This window comes from Tyto alba, unplaced genomic scaffold (assembly GCF_018691265.1).
Source record: "Tyto alba isolate M040663 unplaced genomic scaffold, T.alba_DEE_v4.0 Super-Scaffold_46, whole genome shotgun sequence".
Classification (NCBI taxonomy): domain Eukaryota; kingdom Metazoa; phylum Chordata; class Aves; order Strigiformes; family Tytonidae; genus Tyto; species Tyto alba.
Window position 1 is genome coordinate 6,094,635 of NW_024881322.1, and position 15,087 is coordinate 6,109,721.

Consider the following 15,087-nt stretch of genomic DNA (forward strand, 5'->3'; position numbering starts at 1 on the left):
CTCCCTGTACATGCCTGCAGGTTGGCCTGGTCACAGTTTTCCTGGCATGCCTCTCACATAGTCTTTATGTTTCTGGAGCCTTGAATTAGAGCTTGTTCTGGCTTTTGGGAAGGATGGCTAGGATTCCCTTGTTGGTCCTTGCTCTTTTCCCCCATTGTGTAAGGAAGAGCATTTGGTTTTGGCCAGAAGTTTTAGCTTGCCATTGCCCACACTGCACAGTCTTCTCACAGTCCTTTCTCTAAGAGCTGCCAAATTGAACAGATATGGCTGATATTACTGTGTGTGCTTAGAAGAGGAAACGTTGACTCACTGGGTTTGTTATTCTTGCTTTTTTTCATTGGTACCCAAACTCAGCAAGTTGCCAGGAAGTGTAGTACTTTATATGATCACTCAGTGGAATCAAGATAAGAATCTTGGGTATGTCATATTGTTAATCTAGGTTAAAAAACCCTGTGTTTGGCACCAAAAAAGGATGGCTGGTCTATGTTGTGCTGGCCTTCTCTCCTGAAGCAGCACAGTTGTGGTGGGGTTTTTTCAGACCATGACCCTTTCCCAGACAGGGTATGGTCCACATGACAGTTGTATCATAACGTAATGACTGCCATCAAAACACAGAAATGGAAACTAGCAGGTAACAAAGCACAGGTGTTAAGAGAAACACACTAGTAAGCTTAGCTTCAGTCTTTTCTTTATATATACTACATTTCTGTCTTGCTGGCTTTGTTAAGGTTTGCTTCGTTTCAAAAAGAAAAGAATATGGGCTCACATCAGGACCATTCCAAACAATATCTTGATACATAGGGTAGAAAGATGGTCCATTTGATTCATTCAGACACCTACTTCAGCCATGCCAATTTAATTATTTTGGGAGTGAAAGAAAAAGAAAGGAGATATAATCACTTGACCTAATTGCATTTTTATTTCAGAAATTTGTACGATTTTAATTACAACTTAATTTAATTGTAGCTCAGTTTGAATGACAACAAAATCACAGAAGTGTAATGGCAAATTTGCCAAAGATTCAGTACTTTGGATGTTGTACTTGCTTGAAAATTTGACTGTATCTTTGCAGGCAGAATTCTGAACAACCTTTGAACAGGATGCTCAGTAAGTTCCTTATGCAGTTTCTGTGTGTCTTTTTTTGAATGATTGTTCCCAGGTTAATCTCCAGGCATGGTTGTTTTATTAAAGTGTTTGAGACTTTTCATTAATTTTAATTGAGGAAATATGTTCTTCAAGTGCTCGGTGTAACTCACTTGTCATTGTTCTACACAAGGGGGGTGGTGCAAGGTATATTTATCCAGCCATGGATGCTGTGATAGAGCTTAAAATAAAGTGGTGTCCTCTTACATGTGTTGGGAACAGTAGGTTCTGGGGAGGGGATGAGAGACCTTTCTCAAGTTAAAACCAGCCTCCAGTACTAAATCTTCTAGTAGCTCTTATGAGTCAAAAATATGCTCCAATGCCAGCAAATCAAATATGCATAGTTTTTTTACTACTTGACCCTTGCATAGTCTATGTCTTAGAATGTCTCCTTGAAATGGAAAAGTTGTTGTATCTTTTTACTCTGCAGCCTGTAGGGAAGATCTGTCAGAGTGTTTTGGGAGGGAAAGTCATATGTCATCAGAACCTCCCTCAGGGTCACAAGATGAATTGCATGAAATGTCAGCCCGAGCTGGGCTGTAAGACTAACTGTGTTGTAACTCCAGCAAGAGAAAATTGCTCTCTGATGTTTGCTCAGTAGTTTTGAAATATATAACTGAAATGGAAAGTGAAATCTAGAAGGAAATATAAAGGAGGTTCCTGGAAAAGCGTTTGCCTTATGGGAATTCATTACTAAACAGGATCTAAAATACCAAAGCACCTCTCTTCTGCTTATTTGAGATGATAAAAACTTTCATTTTATTTTTGAATTTTACAGAATTGCATATGTCACAGAGAAGAATAATCTTCATCAGCCCTGTGGTCATCAAGGATATGAACTTTGGTGCTTTTATCTAGATGGATGAAAAGGTTAATAGCCCAGAAGGGGAGCTCCTTTGGTTTTCAAGATGGCAGCAACTAGTGGAGAAAGCCAGCTGCAGCGGATTATCAGGGACTTGCAAGGTACAGTGCCATGCTGACAGATTCATTCTGTATGCTGGACTGCATCCTCCATGGTTTAGATAATGGAGAATAGGAGTTGTGTTTTCAATTGCATAGCACTTGTGCAGCAATTGTAGCAACATAGTTCAAGATGTGCCATATGCTCAATAGTAATGTGACTAATATTTTTGTGAGAAAAGTGCTGTACATTTTACAGGATCCTAAACTATTAAATCCTACAAATGTAAACATACAAGATTAGAAATAAGTTTTACAATTAAAAAAAAAAAAGTGTAGGATGTGCAGTGTGAGCTTGGACTCTGTTGGCATGAGTAGAAGTATGCTGTTGCAAGACTTCACGTGAGAGAAGGAGAAGGCCTGATTGTTAGACCCTCCCTTGATAGGAAGCTGGTGTAGAGTTGTTGCTAATGTGGGAATGGAAAAAAACAGGAGGCCAAACCTAACTGGGGATGGAGACCCAGAGGAAAAGTGCTGGAGAACTGGGTCTGTTGTTCTTGCTGCAGTGAAACATTCTATCTGTGCATCTGACTTGTCCTTCGCCAGCAGTAGCCAACCTCAATTTTCACAGCTCTGTTGCAGGCAAAATTGGCAGCAGGTCCATAAACATTTTCCTGCTCTGTCTCTGTCCTCATCAGCTGCCTATACCAAGATCCAGATACTTTAACTTTTTATTAAATAGAAGGTATGATATGCACCAAAGCTGGGAATCTAGATCTTCCTGTAACATAAAAAGGAGATCTACGAGCTTGCTAACAAGAAGAGATTTTAACTCACAGAGATGCTCAAGTGCGACCGGGAGCTAAAGCTCACTCAGGCACCTGAAGGAAGCACAAAACCAAGTGGAAAGCAAGATCAAAATCAGTAACTTCTGATGCTGAGAAGTACATCCTTTTGGGGCCAAAGTATCCAGAGAGACAGCAGGGTTTGCTTTGACTTGAGATCTCCTCACCCACTATGGGTGTAGGTTTTAGGGAAGAGGAGTTGTTGTATGCTTATTTTTGTGTTAATTATTTTTCCCATTTGTGTTTTGTAACCAGCACAAGCTGAACCTTCCTGAATAAAGCATGGAGAAGATAAATGTGCTGACTGAACGACTGTTCTCGTGTTACTGATCCCCTTTAGCAGATTACGTGCTTTGTCCTTTCTAATCAGAATTCTGTTTGTCCTGTGGCAATACCTTAATGTGCACATGAGACAGCAAAAAGTTATTTCTCTTCCCTCTGCTAAAGAACGAATTAGCAATTGTCTGTTACCAGTTTTTGCTAAACGACAGAAGGAGGTTTTGCTCTTTTTAAGAAGTAGTTAGTATAACAGATTGACATAACTTGAACCCTAGTGTTTTTTTTATAGGTGGTGTTAAACTGCAAGCATATCAATAAACTTTTTGCATTGTTGTTAAGACAGTTGGGCTGAAAGAAACTGAATACACATGCATCGTGTCCAGGCAGAAGACCCATTTATTTAGTTGTTTATGGATTCAGTGCTATGTTTCTCTTGCATTAGTTAACCATTTTGATGTCTTGTTCTAAAGATGCTGTGACTGAATTAAGTAAAGAATTTAAAGAAGGAGGGGAACCAATCACAGATGACAGTGTCAACTTGCAAAAATTCTCCTACAAGCTTGAGTACCTTCTACAGGTAAAAACTGATGTGTGTCATTTGTAATCCACCATCAAAGCTAGGCCTTGTTTTTTCTTACTGCCTCTACAATATGTAGGCTTTAATTCAAATAATCATAAATATTCAGTTGAGTCTCTTTTTCCAATAAATGGACTGAAATATATGGTGCTTATTGTACTTATTTCAAGTGAAAGTAAATAAATGTAATCAAGCGACCAGCGCTTCCTTTTGATTGAAGAATGTAAGGCATTCTTCGGTTGATCTGAAAGATTTGAGCTTGATTTTAAAGATATATCCTGCTAAATTTTCTTGGAGAAACTGTGGTAGTGAGATCTTGACAACATTTTAGTGCAAAATAAATACTAGTAAGCTGTTCATGCTACAAATATATTGGTGTGATTAATTTACAGAATTTTTAGCAATTTCACTTTGGAAATTAATTTTATTGTATGGAAGGCTTAACACAAAGGGCTGATTTTTAATCTGGAATGCTGCTTTTTTGGCCATCCTCAAATTTTAAGTAAAAGAGGACACTGCTGGGCAAACTGCAATTCAGTTTGCATAGTCCTGTGTCTACACATACTGTAATTATGTCACTGATTGCAACAAAGACAAGCTATTCTAGCCTGATCTAGCAAGGGAGTTTTAACTGAGTTGCAGAGGCTTCAGCAGAAGATAAGAATCCTTTGGGATTTGAATGGTCCAACGTGCAGTCCATCCCCTCGCTGCATCCCAGCTCTGAATGTGATTCAGCTAGAGCAGGTTTTTCTGATACGTATCAGCGTGCTACCGCCACACTTGTTGCAGGTCTCTCAGCAACTGGTTGTTAGTTCCTTGCTCTTGAACAGCTGCTGAATCTGTTGCAAATCTTTGTTTCAGCAGTTTTGAATGGATGTCTGTATTTTAACTAGATCCAGAACGTTATTATCTATTACTGTCTGTAAAGTAGCTTCTGTAAGTGCTGGGTTGCATCAGTGCAGTATGATGTCTCTTTCCTTTGTGATTACATTGGCTGAAACTCAGAGGAGTCATGAAAATACATGTTGCTGGGAGAGGAACAGAATTCCAAGTAGCTCTATATGAGTTTATTTAAGTTTTGCTCACTGCTATTTGTTTTCCTTGTTTAAGTTTGACCAAAAAGAAAAAAACACATTGCTGGGGAACAGAAAAGACTACTGGGATTATTTCTGCGACTGCCTGGCAAAAGTCAAAGGCGCCAATGATGGAATCCGCTTTGTCAAGTCTATTACAGAAGTAAGTATATCAGCTAAGTGTATACGTGGTTTGTGTTTTGGTATGTCTTTTAAGAAAGCAGTGGAAACCAAAAAAAATACACTGCTTTTGACATAAGGGAAGAAAAAAAGTTGGGAATTTTTATTTTTAACTCTCATGCAAAGTATAAAAATACAAGGTTACTCTTTTTACTAGGGCACTAAACTATAGGATTAGATAGCCTGACTTTTATTTTGAGGACTACTTGCACAAGTGAATACTTCTGTCTCTGATTGTACCTCACCTTTTCTTTAACTTAGTGCCATTTTCTCTAAAAAGGGATGAAAAATTAAGTCAAGGGTAGAGCCTGCCATCTTTAGCACAGCTTAAGGTGGGACTTGCAGTAAGAGTAAGAGGAAGGATTCACCATGTTTGACATTTCTTAAGACTTTTTCAACTGGTCAATAGAGTTGAGGAGGACTGACTGAGAGCAGCATTTCATCTTCTGTCTCAACTTTGTTCCTCCGTGTCAAATAGCATGATCTAAGGGCTTGGGATGGTTGTCATTATTCCCTTGGATAAGCTGTCATGAACAGGATAAAAAGCTTTATTTTTATTAGTTATAATAATAAAAGCTTAATCTTGTAACAGCCATGTTATGTCTTCAGCTCAATGAGTGCATGAAATAAGGGTTGTGAGAAGCTTTCTGTGCTGATCCTGTCTGAGTCTTTAGAAGAATTTGAAGAACTTCCCTTGTGGGTAAAAGAGGTGGTGGTGCTGGCCAGCATTGTCCTGATGCTCAGTTCTGTTATCTCTGAGCAGTGCTAACTTGCATTAGCAAGTTATTATTTACAGCAGATTTACCTGTTCTCTTAGCAGTTCCTCCATAGCAGCTCTAGATAATGTTGTCCTGCACCATCTGAAAGAGAGCTATGATACTCTAGCAGAGGCAGGCTCTATGTTCCCTACCTCACTTTGGTCTCTCAGAAACTTTGGCAATATTGAATTTTGCTGTTCCAAGGCAAACAAGCCAAGGAAGGGTTCCAGTTTGTTTTACTGCTGGGAAGGGAAATGGGAGAGCCATGGAAATTGGGTTTGACTTTCCCACTACTTCTAAGAAGACTGGAGAAGTAAGGACAATGACTGCTGCTGCAGGAAAGGTCCTCTGACTGTAGCTACGGGCCCCTAAATTCTCGGTAGCCATAGCCAGTCTGCTTTCTCTGCAAAGATGACTGTGCTGTAGCCTTCAACAGTCAGTTGCCTATCACATCACCTGCACATTACCACATATAAAGGCATCTCTACTTTTTCCTCCTTTTTAGTACCCCTGGCTGTTTAATGGTTAGCATGACATCAGAAATTATTGTTTGGAAGAAAGATATTTTCCGTTTCAGTTTATGTGCAGACATAGAAATTAGCTTGTGGAAGACTTCTTTTAACTTTATAAGGTTGTGTTTTAGCAATATAAATTCTAAAAAAAAAAAAAAAAAAAAAAAAAAATCAGTCAACTGTTTCAGATAACTGAGCTGGCAGACCCAAGTCCAGAAATGAAATGGCAGATGACAGAAAAACATGTTGATTATTCCCCTTCATTACAAGTGGAAATCAGCTGCCAGTTTTTGAATCTGGCTGGATAGAACATAAAGGTTTTCAAATGCCATTTATTCGCTCACTGAACAGTACTTGCTGACTTTCAAAGATGAAAGTGAACAAGGAGGAAAGAGTAATGGCAGTTGCTTTTTAAGAACAGTCAAACATTTAACAGCATAATGCTTCTTCTGCTTTGCTTGCAGTGCTTCTAATATTAGGGTGCATGATGTGCTGGAGAGGTGGAGCAAGGAAACAAATGGGAATACTCTGGAAACTGCCCAACTATTAATTAAACAGGCTTGCCCTTGCTGGCATTGGGTGAGCAGTGAGTTCTGGTCATTCCCCTTTCAAGAGGTGATTATGCTGAATACACACCTTTCCAAGTTTTTAGAGCCATACATTGCACCTTAGCTACAGTGTTTGCAGTCAGCATGGAAACGCTGACAACACCAGACACTGCCTGCCTTCCTGAATTCTAGCAGGGCTCTAGCAGGAGGTGGCGTGGTTTTGCTTCATAGTTGAATAGTCTTTGGCTACTTGTAGCTGCATATATGTAAACATTTTCATCTACTTCTTATCAGGTACATTTGTGGTAGTATCTCTATGCTTAAAAAAAGCTTTACAGTTTAAATTGATAAACCAGTGGAAGTAGGGATCAGATTAGTTCAGTGGGTTTTTTGACTATTCTTAAGATATTCACTAAATATGCCTAGATAGGAAAAACACTTGTAAGCTTCTGTGCACGGGGGAGGGATGGCATCTCCCTGAAGAAATATTCAGACATCTCCAGGGTAAATGAGAGCAAAAGACAGTTGGCAAAATAAATTTATTGTTTCTGGGTTACTTAGCCTTTGGGGACCATGTTATTTCACACTTTATGTCCTATAGAATTCAAAACAAAAAGCAGTAAAAGGTGTTGCTTCCTTTGCTTAACATTTCGTCATTCCATTTATAAGGAACATTTTTTTATATAGTGGATTGCTGAGATGAATGAAGAACCTGTGCCTTACTTGAGTGTAGAAGCACAGTAACAGAAAATGCAGAGAAATTGAGAGTTAAGGTGTTGCTCTCATGTCACCACAGTGGAGTGATCAGGAGAGAAAGCTTGTGTGGCCTTTGAGCCTTCTTTCACACTAATTTTTCAAGCAAAATTTACAGTAACCTACTAACTTGAACCTCAGCCCCTCTAATATTTTCCTTGGCCTCCATTTTAAAATCGTGAATATAATTGATTTGTTAGTTGGATGAGTAGTTTGGTTAGGAGCATGGTTGACTGGCAAGAAATTATTTTAATCACTTTCATTTTCCTTTCCTAAATTGATTACTGATTTTTGATGGAAAGGAAACACTACTGTTCAGTGTTTCATTATTTTGCAGGACAAAAAATAGCTTAGATGTAAAAGGCAAAACATAAATTCTCCAAGTCAGTAGCTATAACAAAATTTATTGCTGAGTTTTGCGATCCCCCTCATGTTGATTTAACAGCTGTCTTCAGAAAAAGATCCGTCAATTTGAGTCATGCAGCTGCTCTTGGTCTGAAGTAAGAATTGGATTTTTATGCACTTAATAGCTAAGTATTAAGAAAGGCTTTTTGCATCGTCTGGGGTTACTGTGTCCATGGGAATGTATATTTGTATATGTGTACATCTTTGTTCTATGACTAGATCTGCCTTAAAGCTCTTCCAGCTGTGGCCAGACACATTTTAAGTAACCTAAACAGTCACTTCTGGCTTTGCTGGGCACATTGAAGTTTTGCCTTATACTGAGAATTGCTCTTAGCACAGTCTGTACTCATGTAGTTGGTATATTAGATGATTCATTGGTCCTGTGATGTCTTTTATATTATTATAAAGTAGGCAACAGCTAGCTGTAGATACAAATTCATCATTCAAAAAACTTTCGACCCAATGACGGTGTTGGGAGAAGGTGTCTCTCTGTGGCAGTTCTTACTACTTCCTTTACAACTAGTGGCTTATTGTGGGGTTTTTTTTGCATTGATATGTAGACTGTTCTGGCCATGTCTCTATGATTACAAATGATATTTAAAGTTTTATTTTCTTGTGGTTTCTCCCTTCCAGCTACGAACATCTCTTGGAAAAGGAAGAGCATTTCTTCGTTACTCTCTGGTTCACCAAAGGCTAGCAGACACCTTGCAGCAGTGTTTTATGAACACAAAGGTGACCAGGTGAATAGCAAAGTACCTTGTTAACTAATGGATGTTTGCTCAGTGTGATCAAGCAACATCAGCTAGTAGCTATTGAAAGAAATTGAAACCCTTCCAAATGGTTGGCTTAGAGAGCTGCTAATGAGCTAGGAATGATGATAGACATTTTGGCCTGGTTCATACCTGTCTTAGGCTGGTAAATGTTGAAAGATTTTATGGCTAAATGTGTGTGGAGCAGGTGGTGCTGATGCTTCTATATATTGGTTTCAATGGAGATGTTTTTATAAGCATTGATCTTCTGTGCTGTACCTCATAAGGGAGAATTAATTTGGATGTGTTGTGCAAAGCCCCAGAAAACATTTGCATATATCTCTGGATTGTCACACAGAGGAACGGCTTGCCCCTGGCCAAGGAACACCAGAAGTAGTTTGCAGTTGGTTGGATGGGCACTGGTGGGGCTTTCAGAAAAAGCCAACTATTTGCACAGTGTATTTAACTCTAGCTGATGCTTTCTGTCCCTCATTTTTGATGTATCGTGTGCTTTAGGTATTTGCTGTGTGATTATCCAGTGTATAACAAATATATTGTCTTGTCATTGTTTTCCCCAAGCACTAGAGCAACACATATTTTGTGCAGGGACTCCTTTAAAGATAGTTCTGTGGAATTAATGGAAGCTGTTTAATTTTGTTCACATCAAAGGAGTGAAATGTTAGCTAGTGAATCTGGTTGTTTTCAGTTTGCATTTCAAATAGCATATCGTAATTTGTCTGGGGTGGAGTGAATAATGATGTTGTGGGGCTTTTTTCAAGTGAAACTGCTGCTTCTTTTTTACTTACAACTGAGTATTACTTACTTTTTAAATTTTCAAGTGACTGGTACTATGCAAGAAGCCCATTTCTGAATTCCAAAATGAGTTCTGACATTGTGGGTCAACTCTATGAGCTCACTGATGTTCAATTTGACTTGGCATCAAGAGGCTACGATTTAGATGCTGCTTGGCCAGCATTTGCCAGGTAAGATAGAAACACTTTGTCACGTTGTATTATCAGGGCCATAAAATACCTGCCTCCAACAGAATCTGTAAAAGCTTCTGATTTTGATTACTTGTGTTAAAGCAGGCGTACACTTTCTCCATGTAATTAGTCTGTGACCAAATTGGTCTTTTTTTACTTCAATAAACTGTGTACAAGGGATCAGAGTTGGTGCTCTGTAATGGAGTACTGCCAGTAACTGCAGTTTAGACCCAAATCCAGAGGTATTCTCATCTTCACCTGCACAAGAAGAAATGTCCTTAGTTCCTTCTGTTTTAAGAGCTCAGACAGCCGAGGAGTGTGCTTCACTTGCAGCAATGGTAGAGATGACAATATGTGGTCACTGCCGTCTGATCCCTCCTTAAAGCTCGGAAGTAACAAAAACCACTAGGTCTGATCCAGAACCATTTGCATCAGTGGGAATTTTCCAGGGTTACATGCTGCCACCGTCTGGTTGAGCTGCCACCACCCAGCAGTACAATTTCTTAGAGCAAAGCTGCATTGGTTCTTGCGGATGCGGGAAATCACAGCTACCAAGCTCGGAATCTTTTATAGGTGCCTGTGATATCCCTGTTTGTTTTCCATCAACTTCATTGGTGGTTGGCCTAGACCCAGACACTAGGCACAGTTATGTCTTTTTTATGTGTGGTTTTTATAACTAGATAAATCTTACATGTAAGAGAAAGACATGTATGTATGTGCTTAGACTTCTTTTTCATATTGTTTCTCTGTGTGATCAACAGGAGGACACTATCCTCACTTGGATCTTCAGCATATTTATGGAAGCCCCCAAGTCGCAGTTCCAGCATGAGCAGTTTAGTGAGCAATTATTTGCAGGTAAGAAAATTACAAATAAATGTTTGTGTGATATGGTAGATCTTTAATTAATGGCATAGTTCCAGAAAGCTTGATAACGTTATGGTGATCATGATTCTTAAAATGGTAAACTATAAAAAGAGTTCTTTGTTAGAAATAAAGGGAATTGTCCAGTAGGTGATTCAACTGAACATGCAAATCTTGTAGACGAAAAAAATATATATATTCAGAAAACTGCCTACAGATAGGTATGTTTTCATTTATCTTTTGTGAAAACAAGCTTCTTTTCCTGTAAATTGATATCTTGTAGTGCTGTGAACCCAACGTACAATGCCACTGTGCATTAAAAACCTAAATTTGCTCTCATTTGAACAGAGCATTTAAAAGCATGTTTAATTCCTTTTAAACTTTCTGGTTTTCCCCTTCTGTTCATTTAGGCCCAAGAGTTTCCATCCAGCCCTGATGCAAATAACTCACTAAATGTTGAACACCTTGAGGGCTTTGAAGAGATGCGTGTAGAACTTGACCAGGCTGAGCTGAGACAGAGGGAACTTCAAGATCGTATTCACCAGCTAGAAATGGAAAACCAGGAGCTCCAGGCAGCTGTCAGCCTTCAGAAAGAACAAGTGCAGGTAGAAAAGGAGAAGAGCAATAACTACAGTGAGGAGAACTCCCGGCTGACACAGCTGATCACAGAGTTACAGAAGCAGTGTGAGGTCTCGCACTCCACTCGGAGCACTGTTAATGACCTGCAGAAGTGCCTGCAGTCCCTGGAACTGAATGCAGTAGAGCAGCAGAAGGAATATTCATTAAAGCTGGAGCAGCTGGTGACCAGCAAGGAAGACTGTGCCTCAAAGCTGCAAATGTTGAATCAGGAGCTGGAGGCCTCTAGGACTTCAGTTGCTATGAAGGATCTTTGCATCAGTGAGCTTAAAAGCAAGCTGAGTTCCACAGAACAGAACCTCAGCCTCCTTGCAAAAGTTGATACTGCCTTGGAGGAAAAGGGACAGCAAGCTGCAGCCCACTGTGACTCTGCCCTACAGATACGAGCACTGTTAGAGAAGCTTCAGGAGACAGAAAAGGAAAAGGCAGATATGCAAAGGCTCAATGATGAACATGTGTCTCAGCTGAAAGCAGCAAGGGAGGAGCTGCAGCTGAAAGAAGAGGCACAGAAGGAACTGGAATCCAGATACAATCGCCTCACTGCTGACTCCAAAGAAGAGAGTGAAAAGCTTCTTGGGAGCCTGGAAACCATGGCAAATGAAATGGATGCACTTCAGAAGGCCCTGACCCTGAAAGGAAGGGAGATGGCTGAGCTCCAGACCCAGGTAATGGGGTCTCTGGCTCAGGTGGGGTCACTGGAAAAAAATCTTGAGGAAGCAAGGAAAGAAAAAGAGAAACTTGAGGAGGAATATGGTAGGAGGGAAGAAGCACTGAAGCAGGAAGCTCAGTCACAAGTAGAGCAACTTGAACTACAGGAGGGTCGCTTAACAAAGGTGAGTCAGACTGTGCGTAGTCTTGAGGAGCAAAACCGGAAACTCTTGTCTGAGAAAGATGATCTCAGCCAGAAAGTCAAGGAGCTGGAGGACCAGGTGGAGCAGCAAAACTCTGCAGTGAGCGAAATGGGTGAGGAGAGCAGGAAGCTGAAAGCAGAGAATGCAAATTTGCAGGAGTCCAAGAAGAAGATAGAAGGGAAGCTGAAAAATGTGGAAGCTTCTAAAGCTTCCCTGGAAGCTGAGGTGGCTAGGCTGAAAGCCTCTGAGAAGCAGCTTCAGTGTGAGATAGATGATGCCCTGGTGTCAGTTGATGAAAAAGAGAAGAAGCTCCGGAGCGAGAACAAACAGCTGGATGAAGACTTGCAGAATGCCAGGAGGCAAAGCCAAATTCTGGAGGAGAGATTAGAGGCTCTGCACTCAGACTATGAAGAACTAAAGCAAAGAGAAGAGAGCACCACGGAGTCTTATGCCTCACTTGAAGGACAGCTGAAGAGTGCCAAACAGCACAGTTTACAGTTGGAAAAAAGCTTAGGCATCTTGAAGGAAAGCAAAGAGTCTCTCCAGTCACAGCTCACAGAGAAGGAAGCAGAACTGCAGAGCATGGAGAGCCAGTGTGAGCAGCTACGAGCGGAAGCTCAAAGACATAGGAAGAAAGCAGAGACTCTTGAGGTAGAAAAGCTCAGTGTTGAAAAGACATGCCTTCATCAGACAAAGCTTATTGAATCCCTTACATCAGAAAAGGAATCGGTGGAAAAACACCAACTACAGCAGGCAGCTTCTCTGGAGAAGGAAGCAAAAGAGCTGGCCTCCAGCCTGACCATAAGTGAAGAGCAGTTGGAGGTCAACCGACGGGAGGTGTCTAGGCTGCAAGCAGAAGTCCTCGACCTGCGAGTCAAGCTTCAGCAGACCACTGATGAGAGAGAGCAGATGAGAGGTGAGCTGGAAATCACAGAGACTGTCTTGGGTGAGCAGAAGGAGCTTGTCCAGCAGCTGAAAGAGCAAAATGAGTCACTCAACAGAAACCATGTGCAAGAACTGGTGCAATGTAAAGAAAGAGAAGAAGTGCTGAAAAAAGGGCAGGAGATGGCAGCCCATCAGAAAGATGAGCTGGAGAATAATTTGCTGAAGCTGAAGGAAGAGCTATCCAAGGTTAAGCAGTACTTGGAATTTGCTAGAATGGAAAACGAAGAAAACAAAGATCTCCTCCACAGGACCAACACAGATATGGCTGAACTTGGTATTCAGATTTGTGCCTTGACCTCTGAAAAGGCAAATGCAGAAGAGCAGTTAGCCCAGGCTGCAGAAAGGCTCAAAGAACTGGAAGAACAAGCAGCAGAACAACAAGAGAAGCTGAAACTTGACATCTCTAATCTCAGACAGGAAAACAAGAGCCTGCAAGAGAAATTAGAGGAGGCCCAAATATGTGCCGCATCTGTCCCAAGTTTGCAGTTGCAGCTGGAGACAGTAACAAAACAGGCACAGAGTTTCCAAGAGACCAGCCAGGAAGAGCTGTCTGCAATAAAATTTCAAATGAGCACAGAGATTCTAAATTATCAGACAAAATTCAAGGTAAATTAATGTGATTGTTATAACTGAGGGAGTGGTGCAGGATTTCCCCTGCTTTACCATCTGCTGCAGCAATTACTGCGTGAAATCCTAAGGTTCATGTTGGTCAGGCTCTGAGACTAGCACACAACTAGCCTTAGCCTGGAAATCTGAAAATGTCTCTACACTCATGACCTCGGCCTATTTGAGGTAAAATAACTGCAGAGTTTTTTGGAGATGTGTAAGTGTGGCCATCTAAGCCCAGAGGAGAGGCCACGTGATATGGAAAAGCCAGCCAGTAATGGAGAAGGTGATGATTTCTTATGCTGGCACTGAAGGTGGTGTCTTCTGTAACTATTTCCTCTTGTCACAGCTGTGATTTTTTTTCTTTTTTGGTAGGAACGTTGCAAGACCTGTTCCCCACACCCTTAACACTACTTCTCCTTAAAACTGGTATTTATGAAAGCAAACTTAGACTGAGACCAGATACTTTTTAAGTTAATTCCCTCCTGTATTTTTGCTTTCAACTGCTCAAAGTAGCAGCCGAGCAGATCAAAGTTTTGCTTCTAGAGAAACATGAGTCAGCCCTGTAAATGTGAAACAGCACACCCAAAGGCTGAAGATTTTATTGTTCTGCCATTCTGTCATAATGTCTGACTGGCAGTTGATCAGAGGCTTATTCCACTGCTGATATCCAGAAATCCCATGAGTCTGAGAAGATAGCATACTTTCATTTATGTTTCATTTTCATAAAGGTTTTTTTAAACCTCAGGATGATTTGGGCTATCTCACTCTTTTGAGCGTAAGCATTTCACAAGTTGGGCCTTCTTTTTGCTAAGAACTCTAATAGCCCATAGGAGGTAGCAGCAAAACACAGCTAGTTTGCCACCACAGAGGGGAGTTTACTTGAATCCATGAGGTGGGTGTCTCTTTAGCTGCCTTTCCTGAGCCTGACAGTGGTGTTGTATTTATCCCATATGTGACAGTAAGAGCACTCATGATTCACAGCTGGGAATTTTGTCAGTGAAGGGGTGGCTGCTAGAGAAATGCTAACTCCTGGCTCAATCTCTCTGCTAGGCTGTCAGTGAAGAGTGTGGGGAAGTAAGAGAGCAACTTGAGGAGCAGAAGCGACAGCAGCATGCTGCAGAGGAAGAGATTGCGGAGTTACAAGTAGGTGCTTGATCTGATTAAAAGACAGAGTTGTTTGTGTCAGCAGGCATTAGTGTTATAACTGAGAAGGCAGGCAGCATTTCTGATCACTGTCTGAGTCTGAGAATGCCCTTGAATAAATACTGGTATCGCAGACAAAAACTCAGCAGATGAAAGTTAGCCACTGAAACAGAGATTACGAAAAGCACGATGTCATTTAGGATTTGTTCTGCTTTGAAAGTTAGTCAGATTTTATGTAAAATCTGGTTATGAGTATACTTCTTAAATGGGGTGCAGGTTTAAAGGGTGTCTGTCTTAGGCCCTGCATGCCCACTGCACACAGACGCATGTGTGGATC

At 40.8% G+C, this 15,087-nt stretch overlaps 1 protein-coding gene across 5 annotated transcripts in view; it reads left to right on the forward strand.

The window, feature by feature from the left end:
- Positions 1-15,087, forward strand: part of FYCO1 (FYVE and coiled-coil domain autophagy adaptor 1) — a 50,934-nt gene that overhangs the window by 7,389 nt on the left and 28,458 nt on the right. For all 5 annotated transcript variants that reach the window (XM_042806357.1, XM_042806353.1, XM_042806356.1 and 2 more), the window contains exons 2-9: positions 1,922-2,106; positions 3,638-3,744; positions 4,855-4,980; positions 8,607-8,713; positions 9,562-9,705; positions 10,467-10,560; positions 10,977-13,604; positions 14,658-14,750. In XM_042806357.1, the coding sequence (XP_042662291.1) occupies positions 2,052-2,106; positions 3,638-3,744; positions 4,855-4,980; positions 8,607-8,713; positions 9,562-9,705; positions 10,467-10,560; positions 10,977-13,604; positions 14,658-14,750 (3,354 nt within the window). In that variant the 5' untranslated portion in view covers positions 1,922-2,051. The remainder of the gene's footprint in view (positions 1-1,921; positions 2,107-3,637; positions 3,745-4,854; positions 4,981-8,606; positions 8,714-9,561; positions 9,706-10,466; positions 10,561-10,976; positions 13,605-14,657; positions 14,751-15,087) is intronic.